Below are 25,930 nucleotides of genomic sequence, written 5' to 3' on the forward strand. Positions count from 1 at the left end.
ACACGAAATGTTTTATAAATATTTGATTATGTTCTGAATTTTATTAAACTATCTTCATATGATGGGGAAACCACGTGAAGTGTTTCAAGGTCTAATTCTAATGTTTCTGACTCATTAGCGAGATATTTTCCCACTCCTGATTACTATTTACTCGAAGTACTACTGGTGATATAAGAGGGGGAAGCATACATAAACATTACTTCCCAAGAATAAAAGCGGAATCTTGAAGGCTGCACCCATAGTGTTCTTGTATGGTATGAGTGCGTAAGATGAAATTGGTAGCATTTTATTTAGTTTTTGTAGCCACGACTACAATAGACGGGTATGATATGAGGTTATACAGACCACCTTACAAGGTGGGTGGAACATCTGTACAATCCTCGTTGACCCAAAGAAACAGTAGACACTTCTATTTGGAAAATAACACACATTATAGTTTTCCAAACGGATTTTTGTTCGGTGTTGCCACATCTGCATATCAAATTGAGGGAGCACCAAATGAAGACGGTAAGTTTACAACAACAACAGCAGTAATAATAATAATAATAATAATAATAATAATAATAATAATAATAATGATACTATTAATAAATAATACTATTAATAATAACAACACTCTTAATAATAGTAATAATAAATAATAATACTATCAATAATACTGTAATAATACTATCAATAATAATAATAATAATAATAATTAATACTTACTTAGTGGCTTTTAAGGAACCCGGAGGTTCATTGCCGCCCTCACATAAGCCCACCATTGGTTCCTATCCTGAGCAAGATTAATCCAGTCTCTACCATCATATCCCACCTCCCTCAAATCCATTTTAATATTATCTTGCCATCTACGTCTCGGCCTACCCAAAGATCTTTTTCCCTCCGGCCTCCCAACTAACACTCTATATGCATTTCTGGATTCGCCCATACGTGTTACATGCCCTGCCCATCTCAGACGTCTGGATTTAATGTTCCTAATTATGTCAGGTGAAGAATATAATGCGTGCAGCTCTGCGTTGTGTAACTTTCTCCATTCTCCTGTAACTTCATCCCTCTTCGCCCCAAATATTTTCCTAAGAACCTTATTCTCAAAGACCCTTAATCTCTGTTCCTCTCTCAAAATGAGAGTCCAAGTTTCACAGCCATACAGAACAACCGGTAATATAACTGTTTTATAAATTCTAACTTTCAGATAATATTATTAATAATAGTAATAATAAATAATACTATTAATAATAATAACACATAATAATAATAACAAATAATAATAATAATAATAATAATAATAATAATAATAATAATAATAATAATGTTTTCATTACATGAAAAAATAAAAACAACATTTTCTTAAAAATAGTTGTTTAAGCGAACACTTTGTTTCCTGCCGAACACAAAACTTTAACAGTGGCGGCCAGTGGAAATTTGACTGGTAATGACAATAATAATGGTGATGATGATGATAATGATGATGATGATGATGATGATAATGATGATGATGATGATGGTAATGATAATGATAATCATTATCTTTATAAACTGTCGATAGCATTGGCGGCTCGTGAAGTTTCGTCATGGAGGGATTCAGTTATGAAAAATCAAAATATTAATGAAAGACGTTGAGATTTCGGAGTGGAAAATTGTACTTGAATATATACCGTAATTTAGTAATGACATTTAACTATTTGAGAGAATACAAAGAAAACAATGTTAAGGAATGAATCCTGGCAGAGATATTGCGAAAAGCTCAGAACTCAGAGACGGTTTCCGAGAGGACGCCCCTCCTGCAAGCGGACGAAGACATACGCCTATGGAAGAAGATGATGAAGATAAATGATATGGTATCTAAATTATTTTTATACAGGGAAGATAAAGGGAAATTGACAGTGACAATGAAATTTCCAACCCAGCATTTGCCTAAAGAACTGTGGAAAATCACGGAAAAACCACAGTCAGGTTGGTCGGTTCGGGGATTTGAACCGCGGATCTGTCGAATGCGAGTCCCGTGTTTAACGCATGCGCCACCTCGCTCGGTCTATAGAAAGTAAACATTTATATAGAGAAGTAGAGAACACCCTTTGTCTCTATTTCGTAAAGGGTAGAAAGAGTAGGTTACATTGATTACACTGATTTTACAAATTGAATATGGACCTATGTAGAAATTTTAAAAGAATTGAAAATAGTTTCATTACTAGAAAAAATAGAAAATTATAAACAAAACAAAATGTCAGAATGACAAGAAACAGACTACTCAAAATTTTAACTGACTCTTTATGCGTTACACAATGAGAAAGTAACAATTAGATGTATTTTGAAACAAGTATTTAATGATAACATTTCAGGGAAGGGCGTTAATATATGGGACACACTGATACGAGAACATCCAGAATACATAGCAGACAGATCAAACGCAGATGTCGCTTGCGACTCTTATCATCTGTACAAAGAAGACGTGCAGCTGCTCAAGACGCTAGGGGTAAGTCATTTAAGAGCATAATTTAATAATAAGTGTAAAACATATTATGCAACATTAAACTCAAACTTTTATATATAATTAACCATATTTTACAATTTCGTCTAACTTGAAATAATGAATAACGAGGAACTACTGCATGCAATTACAGCTAATTATCGTCGTATAAATTATGTGCAAGTTAAATTAAAAAGATAATTTAAAGATAATTTATTGATATTTCTTGTTATTCATTATTAGCTCTAAGTATCTCCATGTTGAATTTATAAAAAAAAATGAAGACCTAAATTTAGAATAACTCTTCTCGGGTTCTCAGCCAAGTGAGTTGGAGATTTGGTTCCAAGTTTTATACTCTTCTCGTGGAATTTTATAACAATTTATTTATTTACTTAATCTGACAGGATTAAGGCCATAAGGCCTTCTCTTCCATCCCACCAGATAGCACATATAAGTGCAAAAAATAAATACAGACGCTGATGAAAATAACACAAATTAAATTAATGTCCTATAGAGGTCAACAGGGTCAACAGAACACTATGGAGCTCTCATCGAGCTAATACAAGAAAAAAAAGAAAGAAAAACAGAGATGGGAATGATGGTAGTGATAACTGATAATGATAATGATAATGATAATAATAATAATAATAATAATAATAATAATAATAATAATAATAATAATAATAAATACATTTCATATTAATTGTCAATTTTACAACAGCACAGTTACAATATTTACTATATATCGTGGATTAAGCCGAAGTTGCACAACCTGACAGGTATTCAACAAGCAATTCCATGAACTAGAATGTGAATTTATTCAGACTCAGAATTTATTAACAAAATGGATGCAATTATTTAACTGGAAGAATCGATAATGAAATTAACAGTTTCATTAATATGTTTCTAGAGTGGAAACAATATCGGGACAGCAGAACGTCAGAAATTATGAAATTATTTTGTGGTTTCTTATACAATTATAAGATATTGAATTATATCCATCGTTCGATTCTAAACTGATTTAGTTACAAATTATGCATATTCCACCATTTTCATAGTCCTTCCGGCTTTTAAATGAAAACTTGTACAGTGTACTGTAATATGAGCTATTCCTTAGGCCTAAATTAATTTTTTCTTCAACACATTCTTCAAACATCATGTATACTTATTTCTCTCAGGAAGAACTTCCGATTTGGAACTTTCAACAGCGTTAAATATTAATAAATAAAATACAGGAATGAGCGCCGTCTTAAATCACTAAGCGACTATTTACGCATATCATATTACTGTGGTGTACCAAAGTAGGCCTACATGAGATATTGCCGTGCAGAAATTCTACATTATCATATTATGATGAAGGATGGGTGGAGTGGAGAAATTCTGCCTGTTTAATGTTTTCAGAGATCTTTATAACTATAATAAATCCAAGTCTTTCATTTCTCTCACACGTCGATATTTGAAAGTAGCATATCAATAGTCAACAATATCTTCTGTGAAGTTTTGTAAATAGGCTATGTCACCCAAGATTGCTAATATCAGATAAATGTTTAACTTGGATACAATTACGTTTATAAATGCTTGAAAAGTAGTTTACTATGAGTATACTAATTCTAACTTCTGTGTTGATACTAACACAGTCTAGTATATACAGTCACGAAGCTTGAGTTGTGAGGGTGTTAGGAACAATAGACTGTGCCGATACTATTTCGCATTGTCTGTAATGAGGCGATATTAGCGATCCTAGTGGTCAGCGACTATCTATGGATGCATATTTACTACGTATTGAGCTTCGTGACTGTATATACTAGACTGTGGTACTAGAGTAAGGGAGGGTATTGTCGGATACCATTTTGATGTTTCAAAATAAAGGTAATTGAAAAAAGTTAGAACTGGAATTACTTAGTATTATAATAACCTCTTGGGGTTCCTGCAGATTGTACATAAGTATTAGGTAATTTACATAATATGTATTTGCTGTATAACTTGCAAAGACAAAACAGAAATAATATCATCACTGACAGAATGGGAAGCTAATGTCGGATACATTAGACATTATTTTGTAAGAGGTATGATAATGCATTTAAAATAATATATTGCATATCAGAAACTATTACAATAGTGTTCTGTTTAGCCAACTGATATGCAAGCCTTTTAACATCATTTCTGGTTCATCCAAAATATTTTCTCTCCATCATTAACACATAATCAACTAGCTTCTCTTCAAGTGAAGCTGGGAGTATTGGTTTTCGTCCAAGTTTCGATTTAACGGCTTTGGTGGGCTCAGAATTGGACCGTACATAATCAAATAATGTTGATCGAGGTATATTGAATCTTTTGGAAGCAGCAAGATAGCCCAATTCTTTTCTCCAGTACTGCGACAATGGCATTTACCATATCTTCAGACTTCCATTTTTTTAGACTGAATCTCTTTTTTCTTTTACTCTAGGCATCTAAAAATATCACAAGAAGAAACAATTCGTTACTTCATAATATTCAATTAATTAGAAAATTAATTACTTACATTAATTAAAAATACCCACGAGTAAAAATGTAGTGGTTTGTTATAGAAAACATATAAATGGGTTTAAGGCAGCTTTTATGTAGCGAGCAGCATTGAAAGACAGCCGACAATGCCCTCGGCTAGTATCCGACATTGCCCTCAGCTAGTATCCGACATTGGCCGACTCTTCACAAACAGTAAAACAAGACAGCTGCATGAAACATGTTGTCAATAGCATTTCTGCAATTAGAGAATTAAGAAGCCTTATCTATGGTATATCAAACAGTGCATACCATGTTGTGTAAATATAAGAATAACTTGTAACGAATAAATCACATTACTTACCCTCAAAAAGTTTTTTTTTTTTTTTTTGCAGTCACGTTGAAAACACGCTATTCACACACAGTGAAGCACTCAACAGTAATGGCTATTCATGCAGATGTTCGTCTACTTGAAGAGAACGTAATGCATTATTTTCACATCAGATTGCACCATTCGATGGAAAAGAAATATGTTATCCGAGATTATCCGACATTACCAGACCTATCCGACAATCCCCTCCCTTACTCTAATATAAGACGATTTCTTATGTGTCAGGTTCACTTCTACCGGTTCTCCATATCATGGTCTCGAATTCTTCCTACTGGCCGCATACATATTGTGAACCAGGCCGGTATCGATTACTACAACAATCTCATCAACGAACTTATAGCCAATGGAATAAAACCTCTGGTAAGTACAAATATCTACACAAGTCTTTAATCACCATGGATTACTTAAAGGAACATGTATGTGAGCGCGTGATAAATTTTTTTTTTTCGCATAGTTTGTAGCAGTGAGTGAAAAGAAAACTATCCATTTAAAAGTTATGTCTTGTATCTTAAGATATTCTTAAATAGTCTATTATAATGCTGTAAACATTACATCAAATTACGACTGCAAAGTTCTGTGCATTTTCAGTTTAAATATGACCAAATTTTAAGTGGTTTTATATGCGTTCAAGTTTCAAGCCTTATTAAATCGATCTTCAATATGTTATGATCTTAATCCCTGAATCCGCTTAGTATTCTTATGTCCACTAGCCATAAGATATCCTCTACTTGAGTAGTGAGCTGCGAGAGGTCATTCCGATAGAAGATTAATTTTAAAATTATTATTAGGGGCGGAAACAGACCTGACTGTCATATCGAAACTGAAAACGTACAGGAGACAGTGCCGCATGCATTCTTCAGTTTATTTATAGTCGATGTATTTATTTTATAACACATCCGCAACTAAATAAAACACTTAAGGAGCTCTACAGTACGCCCCTGTTGGATTCCATGATGCTACAGCTGCACAAGGGACCAGAATTGAACCGAGCGTATATGGTCCGTCCCAGGAATCAGTAGAGTACAAAGACGAAAAAAGACTTCTACGCAAGTGGTATGTGGGAGGGCTAGGGCCAATGATCGCTCTGAGGGGAGGTGTTGGTTGAACGAAGCTAGCAATCGCTTGCAGGGATTGGATCATTTCTATCTGAACTCTACCTTCTACCACGAGCATCTTACCCCTTAGCGGCCTCGAGCTGATGCTGCCCGCAATACACTCCGGCATAGATAGACTCCGCCCCAAATGCGTGAAGTTACTCCACAGATTCCTGGGAGGGACCATAGTAGTAAACTGGGTAACTACAAGACGGAATAGGGGCGCTGCATTGTCAGTACTGTGAATTCGCATAGATGTTATTAATAATAGTTTTTACCTGAGTTCTCCCAACTTTCGGATCGCCAGACAGGGTGGACCCTGTCCCAGACTCTTAGCCCAGCAAACTAACCATTACACTATAGAGACTGTTGTTGGACAATACTCATAAGATATTTAAAATTGTTTCAGGTAACAATGTATCATTGGGATCTTCCCCAGCCACTCCAGGATCTCGGTGGATGGGCCAACCCTCAAATGGCGGAATACTTTGAAGACTATGCATATATTTTATTCTCAAACTTTGGTGATAGGGTGAGTTTAAAAATCATCATAATTTTTATGGTTTAAACCAAGATTGATTACTTTACCTTTACGTATATGTTGTTGTTGACCAATGTTAAGAATCTTGGATTTATTCCATTCTCTTGAGGGCGTCCCAATAGTATTTGGTGAGCTGCGATGGTAAATCAACATCTATTTCCTTTATTGCTGGGCAATGTAGCAAATGTTCTTTATTCATGATAGAGTTCTGATTTCTACAGAGGATGCACTGCGGATGCTGGTAGATATTAATCCGATGTAGTTGAAAGACGAGACAATCATGTCCGGTGGTTAAGCGAAATATAGCGACAGACTTTTTTCGTGGTAAATCTGGGAAGTTATTACCGTCTAATAGAATGTTCCAAGGTTTACCTTCGCTTTTCTTCAGGAATTCCTGTTTACAAAAGGACTGGACTAGTGTTTGATTCTGACTTTTGAGGCATGAAAAGAGATTGTATTTTTCACTGAATTTCATTACTCTTCAATGCATTTTCATCTCATGTTTCTCCGAAATCAAATTGTACTTTATTTTTAAATTTATCATTGTTCCGTATTCTCTCCGCAATCATATTGTATTTTTCATTTAACCTCTGCTTTGTATTCTGGATCCTAGTGGTCAGCCGTAGATTTCGGCCAGATGTCCCAAATTGGGAATTTGTTGTTTTGAGTTTGTTTGATGTTTGTTCCTTTTTTGACCAGGAAGTCACTTCTCTTTATCTACTATTTCACAGTGTGAGGATATCCATTGAAACACTACGTCTTCATGAAGCCCTTGTAGCATTTTAAGAGCTCCTCCATTATTCCCTTGTTCTACCCATATATCTTCTACTTCTTGATCTGTACTCTTTCATAATTGTCAGAGTTTTTGTTTTTGTATCTCTTCCTACATATTCTTTTCATCTCTTCTTACAAATTTCCTATTTCTTAAACAGAGTTGAATATATTAAGTTCTTCCCTAATTTCTATGTTTAGTTTTTGATATCTCAACGTATAACCTGCTACTGATCTCAGAAAATTTGTTAATAGATGTTCACGAAGAATTTTAAAAATTACATGGCCAGATATAATCACGAACTCAGAACTATGGAAGATAACAAATCAGAAAGAAATCACAATAGAAATCAAAAGACGAAAGTGGAATTGGATAGGGCACACAATCAGGAAAGAAGATGGAGCAGTAGAAAAAAATGGCTTTAGATTGGAACCCCCAGGGTAGTAGAACAAGAGGAAGACCAAAAAATACATGGAAGAGAACAGTTTTGGAGAAAATTGCTAGGGAGGGGAAAACATGGAGCGAAGTGAAGAAGTTGGCTACAAATAGGGTCCGATGGAGGCACTTTGTGAATGCCCTATGCTCCTCATGAAGAGATACAGGAGTTTGATTGATTGATCGATTGATCTCAGAAACCTCATTTTGAATGTTAATTTGGTCTTTTGTTTTTTTTTGTTGGACCGCTATTAGGTCTATCTTATAAAACTTCAATTTACTTATTCTGTTTATATATATATATATATATTTAATATCGCTTTATCGTACCGCATCAAAACTAACATTTTTGTTAACTTTGTAATCATATATTGAAATGCATTAATCTGCTCTAGTATGTTATTGTTAATACAATTCGTTAGCCTTTAGTTGGTTTATATTTTTAAGTGCTATAACTTTGCTTTTATTTGTGGAGAGCTTAAGATTAGATTCTCTTACAACTGTGTTTGCAAATTATCTCTGAAAAAGTAATAACATTTTTAATCGTCTATATAAATTATTTTTGTTATGTAATTCATCATATTGAAAATAAAGATAAAATCAGTGTCCAGGATTCTATTTTAGTTGAAAAAAGTAAAGGCTTCCTTGCTGATTACGTTAGTGTCCGCTGTTCTTTCTTGTTCTCATTTATGCCTTATGGCAAGATACTTTTATGATTTATGAATAATTGTGTAGTAGTGTCAGAGCATAGTCTGTGTAATGTTTTGGGTGAACAGTAATACAATTAAAATTACTGTGATTGTATTTTTCCGCAGTGAAAATATTCTGGTAGGACTGATAATACACAATGAATATCTATATGAATTTAGCTCGTGTAAGAGAAGTTCCTCTTTTAGTCGGTTTATAATAATTCGTTAAATTAGAGATTTTACGATAAAGGTTTATGAAAACCTCGTGATTGTGCCATAATGAAATTGTAAATATTAGGGAAGGAAATACGTAATTATTGCATTAATATTACTGCTATATAGGCTAATCATGATCGATATTGTCGTCTCTCTACACAATTTTCTAAGTTGAGACTTAAAGATGGACATAATATAATTTTCATATATTACTCAAGAGCAATACAGTTGCTCTTCTCATTTATAAAAAAAATATTATGAAATATTAATAGTAAATTCTTTAATTATTAAAATACGTAGTTTGTAAAAGTAATTTAAATCCATTTTCTCCATTTCGTATTTCTCTCTCTCTCTCTCTTTTTTTTTTTTTTTTGAGAAATGTATGGTACGATACTTGAAATGTGCATCAATAAGTCACTCGAAAGCAGAGAGTTAGTTGTGTATTTTGGATAGCTAAAAAACTACTTCTTGATGAAACATGTGCAAATATAAGACAAGGCAGTAATTTCGTAGCTTAACTCTTAAATTGGCTAAACTTCATTTCTCACACTAGTTTATTAAACCGTGTCGGACTGTAAAGAAAACAACTATCGCAATGTCCATATTTTATATGTTGTGCAATAGGCCTATTATAGTATTGTGAAATTTTAATTTTCCTATCAATTTTTTTCCTATTGTTCTATTAAAATTATAGCATATAGCCTATTAACCTGTTGTATCCTATAGGATACATTGTCAGTTTAAGGGTCAAGTAGCTGATAATAGTGAAGCCTCAGGGAACAGTTAATATTTCTTAAATTTTTATCATTCAACATTTTTTAAAAATTGTTTATTGTTTATTGTCAGAAAAATACAATACAAAGAAATTGAAAATTTACCAAAATTCTAGCACACCCTGTAAGAGAGAGATTAAGCTCCCGATAATCGAGAAATCTGGTCACAATTTCTGTTAATACGGTGCCGTCATTAATTAATGACTGAAATTTTAATGTGTTTAAAACAAAGCAGCTTCTAATCAATCCAGGAGTGATAAACATGAAGGGGAAGAAATTCATGTAACATCGCAATGAATACAACATCATTCGCACACAAATGGAGGAGATTCATAAATGCGGGGAACATAAAGACAGACATAGTAATTTAACACAGCCTAATTCTACAGAGTGATCCGTTTGGGTATGGATAAAATAAAAACACCGTAAAACATTTACTACTGAACTTTATTTGTTGAAACTTTGTGCATACAACACTGAAAAATGGGAGATTCCTCAGAGCTGAACATGACCCCCATTGCGCACCCTGCACAACTCATAACGGTGATGCAATTCAGCCCATGTTCGTTGTAACATAAGAGGGGTGACTTGTTGAAAAGCTTGAGTAATTTTTACTCTCAGATCATCAATGTTCCTGGGTTTCTGTGAATAGACAATGTCTTTAACAAAACCCTACACGAAGAAGTCAGGAGGGGTTAGATCTGGGGAGTTTGGGTACCAAGCCAAGAGATAGCTGCTTCTCGTACTGGGTTTCGCCTGCGACCTCCTGCATGTTTTTTTTTTAACACAGAACCTGTTTCTACAAATGTTCGATACCACAACATTACGGAATCGTATTTAGTTACGTTACGCACACCATAATAACGTCGAAATTCCCTTTAAAGTCTTTTAACACTCTCAAATTTAGCACACCAAAAACACATTGATTTGTAGTAGCCATTTTAATCATCTACGATTTTCATTTGTCCTTTCAGATTATGCATTGTTGATTGTCACACTCGCATATAACGCCCATCTTTTAATCATAATATAACCAGCAAGAAAATTTCCCTTCTCTCATTATAGCTTTACAATAATAAATTAATATTATCCATACCCAAACGGATCAGACTGTAAAATACTAACAGTGATGTTAATTTCCAAATGAATCCAAATGTCTGTAATGATATATTATTATTATTATTATTATTATTATTATTATTATTATTATTATATTATTTTATTATTATTATTAATTATAATTTTAAACAACTCATTGGAATCATATTGATGTGTGAATCGTTTCGAATATCACTTACACAGTTGTCTCTAGACTAGGACCCATGGAATGAGGAAGAGATTATGAAATAGTTAACGAAAAGGCTTCGTCTTGTTAAATTTAAATGCGGGGAGTAAAAATACAGAAATTAAAATAAATATCAGAATTGTATTTAAGATCCCAAACATCCTTACAATCCCAACCATGCTCACAATAACAATCATGAACAGCATAAATGTTTTACGCAGTTACAGGGATTTGATGAATCCCCTGTCACTTTTATTGTACCTCAAATAAAATATACAAATATTTCCATATGAAATTCTCCGTTACATATTCAGCCTTAAATTATCTGTGGAGTAGAAAGACGAAACAAGACCTCTGCGCAAGTGGTATGTGGGAGGGCTAGGGACAATGCTTGCTCTGGGGAGAGGTATTGGCTGAACGAAGCTAGTAATCGCTTGCAGGGATTGGATCATTTCTATCTGAACTCTACCTTCTACCACGAGCATCTTACCCCTTAGCGGCTTCGAGCTGATGCTGCCCGCATTACACTCCGGCGCAGATAGACTCCGCCCCCATATGCATGAAGTTACTCCACAGATTTCTGGGACGGACCATAGCTCTTCCCCCCCCCCCCCAAATCTTAATTACTGGTAGGCTACCGTGTGTGAGTAAAATTTATTTTGAATTATACTATTCTTAAAACAAGAAATATGTTTATAAAACCATTATTTAAATTTCTTTATCTCACGCAGGTCAAAGTGTGGATAACTTTCAACGAGCCCGACTCCTTTATTCGTGGCTATGGCAACCCGCGCTACTCTCCAGCCGTGAATGCTTCTGGAACCGGGGAATATTTGGCCACGAAGACCATGCTACTCTCTCACGCAAGAGTCTACCACCTGTATTACTCATATTTCCGCAGCCTGCAGCAAGGTAAACTGTATATTTTCGATTTTGTTTTTTTGTAATCTAAAAAGAGACAGCAGATAGTCTTGATTTCTGAGAAACTTACAGCATTTAATTGTAAGCTTAGTAGTGTGCTTCTATATCTGACGTGGATGTTTTCAAAGGATAAAACGAACCAACAGTAATGTGGCGTTTATTTATTAAGTAACGTTTTCACATTAAGGAAATTATTTAAGGTTTTAATAAAATGATAACAGAAGAACAATGGATGAAAACTAATGAGAAAAACAAAAGTATTGGAAAGAACCTGCCTCACAGCTGAATTTCCACCTGAAACATCCTGATTTGTTGGTAATAAACTACAAAGGGTTCACTGTCCTGTTCTATAAGATAGGCCATGTGTTATGAGTTGACAAATAATACTTTTGAAGGATATAACGCTTAAAAATAGGTAGTTCATGAATATTAAAAAATAAAATATAGGTAATTAATAACCACCAAGGAAAATTAATAACTTAGATACTTCATTACCACTAAGAAAAACTAAATAGACAATTCACCTACAACGAATAAGAAAAAAATGAATACATACTTCATAACCATTAAGGACACGTGCGTAACCAATATAATTCATAATCACTAAGGAAAATAATTCGATAATTCATAACCTAATTGCGATCACTAAAAGTAAATAGATAAATAGTTCATGACTACTAATAAAATAAATAAATAGTTTATAACAATAAAAGAAATATGTGTATCTAATTAATTTACATATTAGAAATAAATAAGTAATTCTTATTTATAAATGAGAAATAAATATAGGTCTTTACAGGGTGAGTTAAAAGAAGTCTTCCCCAATCTTTCTTACAAAATATAATTACATTCAATTTACAATAAAACAAAATAACAGCAATAACAAGACATGGCATCGGAAAAAACAGTTGACGCACGAACATGGTTGTCAATCCACCACTCATTACACCAGCTATTCGTTTATTCAAGTTATGACATCTGTATATGTGTACAAGTATGAAATCTGAGAACGAATATTGGGGAAAGCGACTTTTGACCCACCTTATAGTTTACAATTCTCGAGAGGAAATGAATAAATAGTTTACAAGGATAAAAGAAAAAATTATAGTTTGTAACTTTCAAGTAAAATTGGATAAATGATTTATAACTTTAACGACCGAGAAAAAATTATTGATTAAAATGAATACGTAATATGCTATAGTGCATATTTCATTTCAGAATATTTTACTGATCTCATCGCAATATCATCCCGTTTATTTTCACTACATATCTACACTTATTGTAGGCTATATCAGTCAAATATAGCCTACTTTCAAAAAGAGTTCAGTCCGGAGGAGAAAGAAGAAAAGAAACTTAAGGTTCTGTAAATAGGCCTATCTAACTTATAAATTCGCAACAAACTATGTCCGGCCCCGGAACAATTTTTCCCTCAAAATTATTCAAATCAACTTTATGGGGAGTTATACCTGAAATCTTGATTTGCATAGTCTAATACACGTCACTGTTCGTTAACAGAAAACCACAATTTAAGTCACACGGAGTTAGTGTGCACTCGTTGATTGCTTGACGGTTGTCAGCCCACTTTGAGGTCTGTGGATACAGAGGGGAAGAACTGGATCGGTGTCGGGTAGAGTTCCCGGGTAGCTCAGTTGGTAGAGCGTTGGTGCGTTAAACCAAAGGTCCCGGGTTCGATGCCCGGCCCCGGAACAATTTTTCCCTCGAAATTATTCAAATCAACTTTACAGGGAGTTATACCTGAAATCTTGATTTGTATGTCTTTATTATGTTATGTTAGTTGACACGTGTAAACTAATTTTCTAATTTTATTGCAGGAAAATTGGGAATTACTCTGAATATTCATTGGTGCGAACCCTTAAGAAGAAGCACTGAATACATAGAAGCTTGTGAACGTTACACACAGTTTAGAGTAAGTATTCTTCTTCCTTTTTTTTCTGACGACAATTGTACTACATAGACAAATCATTCCGAAACAATTAATATTATGAATAATAAGGGACATCACTAGAAATAACACTGTGCACTTTGTAAATAATAAGATGGCTAGAACCACAGGCGTGGCTCGGTTGGTTAAGACGCTCGGGCGCGGGTTCGATCCCCGCTTGGGGTGATTACCTGTTTGGGTTTTTTCCGAGGTTTTCCCCAACCGTAAGGTGAATGCAAGGTAATCTATGGCTAATCCTCGGCCTTATCTCACCAAATAGGCCTACCATATCGTTATCATCAATCTCATCGACGATAAATAACATAGTAGTTAGTACAGCGTCGTTTAATGATCAACTTAAAAAAAAAGAAAAAAAAAAAGATGGTTGGAATTGTCACTAATTGAAGCGTGAAGAAAGGAATTGTTATATAGTCCTACATTAATTCTAATTGATTGAACTAATTTGTGTTGATTTTAGTTGGGGTTGTTTGCTCATCCGATCTTCAGTTTTGAAGGAGATTATCCCCAAGTTGTGAAGGAGAGGATTAAAAAGAACAGCCTGTCTGAAGGATTCAAGTCGTCACGACTGCCGTCTTTAACACTGGAGGAAATCGAGTATATAAAAGGTAACATAATTGGGATTTTCCGATCTCTGATCGGGTCAAAACTCTGATAGAACTGATATTTAACATTTGCGGTGAATTTCGGTGAAGTCCGGAGGGCCTAATTAGTCAAATCCACTCTCCTCACCTCCACGCTGGGACTCCCGGAGATCTTTTAAGATGCGAAAGAGAAAGTGGTGTGCGGAAAGCAACGGGAAACTACCGCATTTATCTTTCCCAAGAAAAACCGCAAACGTGGCATGATGAGTCTTTCGACGGTAAAATAAGAAAGACTGGAGAATGCTCGGTTTGCGTTTGCAGTGATAGACTGCCCTTGGGCAGAGCATTATGAATGAATGAATTATTTACAGAGAGATGAAAATTATTGTCACGAAGGCGATACATACCTTCTCACTGTACGTTTTATACGTTTCGCAACAATTCAGCTCCTCTATGACGTTGCGAACGATAATACTGTATAGTTCATTTTCTTGAATTATTATTCAAAAGATATTTCTAAACATGCAATTTAACATGCACTTCAGGATCGCACACAAAAAGTATTCCTTGTGATCCCAAAATTACGACATTTGGCTCCATTTCTAATTGTACAGTTTAAGTAGACAGTAGGCCTAATAATAATAATAATAATAATAATAATAATAATAATAATAATATATAATAAAATCCGTGGTGCTGTAGCCAATGAAGGGGCAAGACCGACTAGCCGGGTGCTGAATTCACGTCCACATACCTCATCAGAGGTGAACGATCATCCAACAGAAAGGAGGTATCGTGTGGTTAGCACGTTGATCCTCCCAGCCGTTATAACTAGTTTTCGAAATCGTATTACGTTACCAATCGTAGCCTCCCAAATTCATCAAGATGCTGTATGGATACAGGTCCCATTGCACTGGCCCAAATTTCATGAGAACATTCCTTCTCCATGAAGACTCAGACCAATGCGTATTCCTCTCCATCCATCCATCCACTCATCCATTCATCAATCCATCCATCCACCCAAATCAATCCATCTACCCACCCATCCATCCATCCACCCACATCCATCCATCCATCCACCCACCCACCCATACATCCATCCATCCACCACCCATCCATCCATCCATCCATCCATCCATCCATCCATCCATCCATCCATCCATCCACCTATCCACCCACATCAACCCATCTACCCACCCATCCATCCCCCACATCAATCTATCAATCCATCCACCCACCTATCCATCCATCCATATCATTAATCCATCCATCCATTCACCCTCCATCCACCCACCCACCCATAACTTACATCCATCTAATCATCCACCACCCATCCATCCATCCATATCAATCCATCTATCCACCCATCCATTCACCCACCTATCGATCCGTCCAATCAATCATACATCCATTCACCCATCCATTCACCCAGCCATACATCCATCTAACCATCCACCACCCACCCATCCATCCATCCATCCACCCACCCACCCATCCATTCACCCAGCCATACATCCATCTAACCATCCACCAGCCACCCGTCCGTCCATCCATCCATCCATCCATCCATTGGATTAGTTTGACACCTATCTCGTGTTATGTTGACTCACTACGTAATCCATTTTTGTTTCGCCAGTTATTTTTCTAGACAATGTCCTTTAAAATGTTTTGTTGTTTAATTTCACTGTTATCAGGTCTGGTCACGTATGTAATAATAGGAAGCATACCTATTTTCTACATATAATTTTGTTTCATTCCTAACTTTTGTTATTCTCTATGTTTATTTGTCAAAACTCCTTATATGCAGCATTACTGTAACAAAACAATGACTAACAAACATATTTTTGAACAAATACCTGACTGACCTCACTTGTCAGTGTAGCTCTCGAGGACAACATTGAAACAATCAACCGACTGCAAAACAGCTAATGACGATTATGGTTTACGAATAATGTTAATTTCGACTGTGCAGGTACGTGGGACTTCTTTGGTCTTAACCACTACACGACGGTGTATGGGAGCGCGGGGGAAGTGGGTTCAGCTCCGTCCATCAACAGAGACGTGGGTGTCGTGACATCACAGGACCCCCGCTGGCCATCGTCTGGTTCCTCTTGGCTTAAGGTAAATTTATCATATAATATCAACTTTTTAGTTAGTCATGTAACGACGCTGTATCAACTATTAGGTTCTTTATCGTCGATGAGATTGGTGACAGCGAGATGGTATTTGGCGAGATGAGGCTGAGAATTCGTCATAGATTACCTTACATTCGCCTTACGGTTGGAGAAAACATTGGAAAAAACGCAACCAGTAATCAGCCAAAGCGGAGTCGAACCCACGCCTGAATGCAACTCCGGAACAGCAGGTAAGCGCCTCAGCCGACTGAGCTACTGTGGAATATGGGCCGACGAGCAACCTAATGCTACTTACGAATAGCAAAGGGATACATCCAGAATTACTGGTCCATACATCATGTTTCAAGAATCCACAGTCACTTGGAGTCGCAAACTTGAACATGCTTCAACAATTCCTAGAACCTCAGCTTACTCAGGATGATATTTTACACTCTGTTGTCTTTTAGCAAGATGGTGCTCCACCCCACTTCGCTATGGTTGTGTGTGACTATCGGAATGAAACCTTTCCGGATCAATGGATCGGCAGACTGCGCCAAGACTATGGGCACCACGTTCTCCAGACTTAACACTCAATTTTTTTGCTTGGGGTTTATTAAGTCCCATGTGTATAAGACAAAGATTCGTGACCTTCCTCATTTACGGCAACACATTTACGAAGCAGTAGCAGCTATTACATCACGCAAGCTTCGTAATGCTTTCAGAGCGATAGTGCAACGCTTGGAGCAGGGCTTCGAAATGGAAGGGGGGGCAAATTGAACTGTACAGAATATTGTATATAGACTTCTGACAAACGATATATGTAACAATCATTAACGTTGGACCATGCTTTCAACAAAATGGATCGAGATTTTTGCACCACCCGGTACAGCCCATAGGAACTGACTATATGTCGGCTTGGGGACACGCGAAAACTAGTTAATGTTTGTAAACAAAACGCACGGACCAAGGATGCCTATCCTGATACAGCTACTTTAGTGATTATGAAACATTTAAAGTTCATGTAGCCTAGGCTATCAGATATCTTCACTTACACGATTTGATAAAGTGCAAATATTTCAATGTCACGCAGGTTGTACCCTGGGGCTTCCGCAAACAGCTGAACTGGATTGCAAAGGCGTATAACAATCCTCCAGTTCTCATCACCGAAATCGGATTTTCCGATTTGCCAGGGGACACTCTCAAAGACATCGACAGAGTCCGCTACTACACGGTAAGATTCGAACACATCACTATGACTCACTATCATGTAATGCTTATATTTAACATTTTTAACGTTACATTTCATTTTGCGAGAACAGAGTACATACGCTAATTCGTAATGTAAGACTGCAAAAAATTGTTTTCGATTTAAGGGGTTGGGTACAGCTTACAGCAGTAAAATTTTGGAAATATTCAATATTTTTTCCTCTATTACTGTATCTTATACAATAATGAAAATTAGTATGTATAAAACACTGCCCTTTTGTTATATGAAAAACATATTTTTACGATTTAAAAATTATTTATATATCTTTTTTCTTTCAAAAGTCAAAATGCAGTTCACTGCGCTGTGATGAAGCGTTTCCCTCATAACTCAAAAACTATCCAACATTCTGTGATGAAATTTATTGTGTGTATTTATGCATGTCATATCTACAATATTATGCTAAATCACTTCTCTGTCTTTGATAGGTTGTTTGACAAAAAAGAAATTCATTTAAAAATGATCAAATTTCAGTATTCTCTTCTAACACAAAATATAAAAAAAAATATTATTTATTAAGGAATGTAGTTGAAAGGCCATGATATGGTAAACATGAGTTTCGACAATAAAATAAAAAAGAGAGAACATGAAAAAGTTAAAAAGTTTGAGTTATGAGGGAAACGCTTCATCACTGCACAGTGAACTGCCATCATTTTGAATTTTGAAAAAATAAATAAATAGCTTTTTTAATCATAAAAATATTTTTTTCATATAGCAGAAGGACAGTGTTTTACACATACCAATTTTTATTATTGTACACTTAGCGGAAAAAAGAATGGGCCGACTCTTGGTCAATAGAAATGCAAAGTTCTATCGTGTAAAAGTAACCCACTGCAAGGTATTGCTGTGGTGTCTCTTCATTGAAAGTCATCCGTCTATAATGTGGTAAACCTTACGAGCAATGTGTGGCCCAGTGGTATTAGAGGTTGTGAGTTCACCTCCCAGCACGGTAAAATTATAATTTTTTTATTTTAACTTTTACTTAATTTATTAGTTTAAATGTGAAATGGTATTTGTTAACAAACTTCGTTATGCCTGCCTTGTAAAAATATTATTGCCCATCACCTGTGGGCTATTAATAAGTGAGATCTGGCCTGTAAGTTATAAACAAAAATACTTGTTTCACATCATAAAAAAACCGCATATCAAACACAAATAAATAATTAAATTAACAAAAACAAACTATTTTTTAATATATTGACAAAGCAAGGCCTATGGTGGTACTAGTATCTCGTCCACAAACCTCCTGCGTCAACAACTGCCCTCATTCTGCGCGACATGGAGTCCACAAGATTATGGAACAGGTCTAAATTCTTGGCCATCTCCTCCCACGCATCTAGAACTCTGTTCCACACTTCCTCAGGTGTCCGAACGGGTGGTTGTTCTACCCAATTAGAGCGTAGGATCCTTTTGACTGCAGCCCACAAATTTTGAATCGGATTCATATCTGGTGAATTTGGAGGCCAGTCGACTGGGTCGACATCACGCTTCCTCGTAAACCACCTTTGAATCCAGTTGGCGGTGTGTATCGGATGATTATCCTGCTGGAAGAAAAGTGTTCCTTCTGGATATCGTTTTCGGGCGGAAGGGATCATTACATTTGCCAAAATGTGTTCGTAGGCTTCTGCCGTAAACCGCCCGTGGATGCGTTCCAGAAGTCCTGCCCCATCGTCTGACATCCACCCCCAACACGCGACCCTCACGCAGCCCGACTTGTTAATAATTCGTCTCACGAAGCGTTCATCGTATCGGTGGCCATTCATACAATAAACTAGGGCAGTACTATTGTTGCTATTGGAGACAATTGACATTTCTCCAATCGAAGTCCTGTCGGAGAGTAGCATAAGCAGAATAACCTATGCGAACCAGGACAATGAGTTATTGTTTCTGTGCCATCTTCAAGCGTAATGACGAGACAGAACGTTGTATTAACAGATAGCAGTATTGCGTGAAAGAGAGAGGGAGGTTTATTATTTATTAGAGTTTGGGCATATTCTAAGAGATGTCGCCACATAATTATAGCTTTGCGAGACACATATGATGGCAAGTATACTGGGGGGAGTTTTCATTGCCAAAAGTTCTAGAACATCTCCGAGGTTTACTCAGCCTCCTGCCAAATTGAGTAGGTGAAAGGTTGTCGAAACGTGATGCCGAACACACCACCTCATTCCAGTGCCGACAATAATAGGTTTACACAACCTTATATTTAGTTACTACGGACAGCACATTTTTTATTTGCTTTGTGGAGACCTGTGCGCGCAGTTTCAGGGTATGTCTCATTCTGATTTCATTGACCATTTCCTTGTGAGAAAAGTTCCAAATAACTTATACCACAATTTTAAATAATAAAAAAAAAGCAAAATAAGAAATATCATACACCATTTATTAACTTCATGAGTGTGTTTTCTGTGCAGAGCTACATGTCCGAAATGCTGAAAGCCATTTACGACGATGGCTGTAATGTTATTGGCTTCTCTGCCTGGAGCTTAATGGATAATTTTGAATGGAATCGTGGATACACGTAAGTACTTACGTACACTTTAATTATTAGTAGTAGTGTTAATTGAATAGCAGTAGTCGTGGTATTATTGTCAGCGGCAGTAATATAGTAGTCTTAATAGAGGCAGTGAGTGGTATAAATCTGATATTTACAATAGTGGCTTCTTTTTTGGATCCTTAAACGCTGTAGTTTCTTATGGTAGGGCTATTGGATAGAGCTGTTAACAGTATTTTCACGTATAGATATGAATTTACAAAATATTTCTTTTCCTCTGGTTCTATCAAACACAGACTAATGTCCTTTGCACCGTGTGATTAAAGTTGGTGAGTTGTGGGGTGGCCACAGATACAAATTATCTTCCATTGTTTTAATATAGGCATGACATAAAAAAAGTGTAAACTTATTGAAAAAAGAAAATTTGTGATTGTCAACAGTAAGGAACATCTATTACAAAAAGTTTTAATCTAGACCTTTTAAAACTTTCCCCATTTCAAAAACATATTATTTGAGAAAATGAGTGGAATAGAAATATTAATTTTTTAATTACACAAGCACAATGTGACAAATCCCTATACGTTTATTTTGTCCTATGAAAATATGAGATCTCTTCATATTTTCACTACCTGAATTAAATATTTTAAAATATTAGTCCATTCATTTTGAAGAAATACCTAGTTTACATTAAATTTCAGCTCTTTATCTTAAGTAGTTACCGAGTAAATAGTTCCTGAATTTAGAACAATAAAAAATATTATTTTTCAGTACTCTTTTTTTCTACCATTCCTGCAATAAAACAATGAAAGATAATTTGTTTCTGTGGCCAGTTCACAACTCATCAACATTTCGATCCTCCCAAGTACTAACATTGTAACTCAATTTTTTATGGTTTTGAGTTGTCCTAGTTAATATGGTCTTAAATTGTTTCTTTTTCTCCCAGTACTATCATTGTAAAGCTCTAAACCTTCCCAATTTAATGTAAAATCTTATTGTTATTCTATATTTTTGTCTACACTAATTTACACGATCATTTTAAAACTTCATTTTCATCTCCTGAAAAATGTAAAAAAGTCAGTTACAATGTTAGTACTTGGGAGGGTCGATTTGTTATTCACACGGTGCAAAGGACATTAGTCTATATTTGATGAAAACAGAGGAAAAAATATTTGATATATTCATACTTATACGCGAAAATACTGTTAAAAGCTCTACCCAGTACCCTTAAGGTCTATTGCTCTCATTAGTAGACAAACTATAATATTTTAGTGGAATTGAAAGCACAACCGACTTGTGACCGGTATGGCATAGTTGCGCCCCGCGGTCAATTCGGAGGCCTAGGCATGGCATAGTTGCGCCCCAAAGAAATCAGGCAGCAGAATGGACATGGCATAGTTGCGCCCCGAAGAAATCAGGCAGCAGAATGGACATGGCATAGTTGCTCTCAGATGGACATAGTACACACGAAAGTGATTATCATAAAATAAATAAATTATTTAAAAATATTATAGTGGTAGCTGCATTTTAAAGAACATCTGTCTATTTTAGCGCTTCTGAATTCCCCGAACACGTGGTTTAAAAAAACGGAGCCTATCGATATCGGTAGTCTATCGACAATCACTATATGGTAGTAGTAGTAGTAGTAGTAGTAGTAGTAGTAGTAGTAGTAGTAGTAGTAGTAGTAGTAGTAGTAGTAGTAGTAGTAGTAGTAGTAGTAGTAGTAGTAGTAGTAGTAGTAGTAGTAGTAGTAGTATATCCTTTCACTCCTTATGTGGAGCATAGGGCCACAGTGAGAACCTTCTAACGGACACGATTTGGTGCCGTAGCCTTCACTTCTCTCCAGACTTTCCCAGACTTTCCCACCTCTTCATTAACCGTTCTTCTCCATGTCCCTCTTGGTCGCCCCACCTTCCTAGCTCCTTGGGGATTCCATTCCAATTCTTGTCTTTCATTAGGTTTAGTTTCCCAGTTTCGTTCATTGTTCCTATGTTCCAAAAACCTATTTTCGTAACCTTTTTCATTCCAAACGTCAACTATGCATCCGTCCGGCTATTTCTCACTTTAGTTTCTTTAATCAAATTTATTTAAGAGATTGTGGGTGATTGGCCCTCAACCTCCGAGTACCCTGGTGGGTATGCCACCTCAAGGCCTGAGAACCTTTCCGTCTGTGTAGATCTTCTGCAATTGGCCATGTCAGGTATTTCCCCCTGACATGAACAGTTAATATGGCTATACCGTCAATACTCGGTCGCCTATCCTCGTTAGTGATAACGGGGTCCACCACGAGAAGGTGAGGATTGACAATGGGAGGGAGAGGCTTTATATTTCGCATCCTTTCCTCTTGGACCCCAATCACTATATAAACAGTAGAAAAGAGTTAATAAAGTACTGTCAACTTCATGGTGTTCATTTTAACGGCAGGCTATGGATAATAACTGCATAAGCAGTAGAAAAACAGTTAATAAAGTGCTGTCAACTTCATGGTGTTCATTTTAACGGTAGGCTATGGATAATAACTGCATAAACAGTAGAAAAACAGTTAATAAAGTGCTGTCAACTTCATGGTGTTCATTTTAACGGTAGGCTATGGATAATAACTGCATAAACAGTAGAAAAACAGTTAGTAAAGTGCTGTCAACTTCATGGTGTTCATTTTAACGGTAGGCTATGGATAATAACTGCATAAACAGTAGAAAAACAGTTAGTAAAGTGCTGTCAACTTCATGGTGTTCATTTTAACGGTAGGCTATGGATAATAACTGCATAAACAGTAGAAAAACAGTTAATAAAGTGCTGTCAACTTCATGGTGTTCATTTTAACGGTAGGCTATGGATAATAACTGCATAAACAGTAGAAAAACAGTTAATAAAGTGCTGTCAACTTCATGGTGTTCATTTTAATGGTAGGCTATGGATAATCACCGCATAAACGGTAGAAAAATAGTTAATAAAGTACTGCCAACTTCATGGTGTTCATTTTAACGGTAGGCTATCGATAATCACCGCATAAACAGTAGAAACACAGTTAATAAAGTACTGCCAACTTCATGGTGTTCATTTTAACGGTATCGATAATGAATATTAAATCGAATAAGAAATCAATAAGGTTGGTTGATTATGAGGCTCGAGTTTCCGTAATGTCTTTTTCTCTACCTATTTCATCGGGACGCAACTATGCCATGCCCCTTTTTCCTACCTGATGGGAACGGGACGCAAGTTTGCCCACAAAACAGGGACCCTTTTTTATCTGCTGTATTTTACCTGACCGTGGGGCGCAACCATGCCCTGCCCCTTGTGACATTTGAAGGTGTCGAATGATTTCCATAGCAAGTACTAAGAAAAGGCTCTGATAAATCCAAAGAGATTGCATATAAATCACTAGTACGTCCAGAAATGGAATATGGTGCTGCATGTTGGGATCCTTACAGATTAGAACATATTAAGACACTGGAAAAGATCCAAAAACGGGCTCTCAAGTGTTATCGGAAAAATTCACCATTAAAATGGGACACACTCACGGACAGGAGAACGCGAATTCGATTATGCGCACTGTTCAAAACATACAGAGGTGAGCCTGCCTGGAGAGAAATAAAAAATAGGTTGCAGCCGCCAAATTACTCTTCAAGGAACGACCACTCATATAGATTGAGGGAAAGAAGACAGAGGACGGACACTGGAAAGTTTTCTTTTCTCAATCGTACTATCAGGGACTGGAATGCTTTACCTGCAGACTTACTAAAGGCTTTACCAACAACGAAAAACGTATTTAAAAATAGGCTTAAGGACTTTACTAATAGACGATAATTACACACAGTATGTAAAGGATGTAAATGATATTTCGTTACTGAAGTGTTGTATCAGTGAAGAATTATGCTGTGTCAGTGAAGTGTGTTGTGTCAGTGAAGTGTGTTGTATCAGTGAAACGTGTTCCTGTCAGGGAAGCTTTATAGTTTATAGTGGCAGTGCAAAGTATTTGAACAGTGAAATGTTTTTGAAGTGTTAGTGAAATCAGGATAGAATCAGTGAAATGTGTCGTAGTTCCAGTGCAGTGAGTGAGTTGACAGCGAAATGAGTGTAATGTGGAAAGGTACTTGTGCAGATATGAACATATCATACTCGTGGGTTTTAGTTCGAACTTAGATTTAAGATACAAATTAGATTTATTTTAAATGTTATTTTAAGTGATAGTGCTTCATTTAATTTAGGATATTTCCTATTATTATTATTATTATTATTATTATTATTATTATTATTATTATTATTATTATTATTATTATTATTATTATTATTGTTAGTATTAATTATTTGTATTAATTATTGGTATTATTATTAAGTGTATTTTTAATTAACAGGTTTATTATTGTCATTATTGAGTGTAATTAGTTACCACTGCCACCGGGTATATAGCCATTGCATACATACATACAACACCCCTTCCCCTCCCTTTATGGCCAATAAGACGCCACTTCTTCCTCTTCCATACAGATTGTAGGTGAATAGAAGAGGGAGCGTTAGCATCTTATTGGTCACAAAGAGAGGGGAAGGGTTGTTGTCATGGAAACCCTTGGCACCTTGAAATGTGATAAGTGGGTTGTATTAATTCAAGTACATTTGAAGTAACCTGTGTCGTTCCGTGGATCACACTGTAGTAGGCCTACTAATAAAATTATAATTTTCAGAGAGAAGTTCGGCTTCTTCAGAGTAGACTTCACCAACTCCTCTCGGCCACGGATCCCCAAGGAGTCGGCATATGTGTATTCCGAGATAATCCGAACGGGGCAGATTCCTGTCAGGTATCGCAACTGGGCGGAGAGACCCAATCTCACGGTGACCAATACCACGTCACAATTTATGAGCACTCGGTCCTCTACTGATAATGCAGCATGGCCGATCCGGTGGCCAACTTCCAGAAAAGAAATTACTTAAATGTGTACAACTATGTCACCAAACATCGTAAGATGAAGATTATGTTTATTTATATTAAACTTCTTCTTATAGGTAGTCTATGTCATATACGAGTATTAAGTCTTTAAACATAATTATAGTCTAGTTCTATTGTACAGATAATTTTGTATATTTTTAAACACATTTCTTTTATTACATCACACGTTTGTAATTTACATGTACTTTGAAACTGAAGAAGGTGTATATAAATATAAAGATATATATTATAATATAATTATGAGGACTTATTATCCTATTCCTATCAATAGCAACAGACTAGAACATTTCGTATTAAGCTTAGGCCTATATAACAATTCGAAGTACTTATTCTTAGATATAAGTATTTTAAAATTAAAGCAGTTACGTGATTCTTAAGCAATAGGCTGATGTGAATAATTACAATGTTCATACTTTTATATGCATATTATGTATAGACCTGCATAAAAAGACTAAAGTATTAAAGAGAATGTGTTTTCACAACAAAAACATTGATATTAATACCAAA

At 35.8% G+C, this 25,930-nt stretch overlaps 1 protein-coding gene across 1 annotated transcript; it reads left to right on the top strand.

Annotated features, from left to right (window-relative positions):
- Positions 1–204: 204 nt before the first annotated feature.
- On the top strand, positions 205–25,748 carry LOC138701882 (myrosinase 1-like). The gene is made up of 11 exons (XM_069829222.1): positions 205–507; positions 2,340–2,473; positions 5,565–5,699; positions 6,843–6,965; positions 11,876–12,056; positions 13,898–13,992; positions 14,486–14,633; positions 16,582–16,730; positions 17,814–17,954; positions 20,402–20,508; positions 25,161–25,748. The coding sequence occupies exons 1-11, from the start codon at positions 270–272 to the stop codon at positions 25,405–25,407; spliced, it is 1,698 nt and encodes a 565-aa protein (XP_069685323.1). The 5' UTR covers positions 205–269; the 3' UTR covers positions 25,408–25,748.
- The last annotated feature ends 182 nt before the right edge of the window (positions 25,749–25,930 follow it).

Source organism: Periplaneta americana, chromosome 6 (assembly GCF_040183065.1).
Source record: "Periplaneta americana isolate PAMFEO1 chromosome 6, P.americana_PAMFEO1_priV1, whole genome shotgun sequence".
In the NCBI taxonomy this organism is placed as follows: domain Eukaryota; kingdom Metazoa; phylum Arthropoda; class Insecta; order Blattodea; family Blattidae; genus Periplaneta; species Periplaneta americana.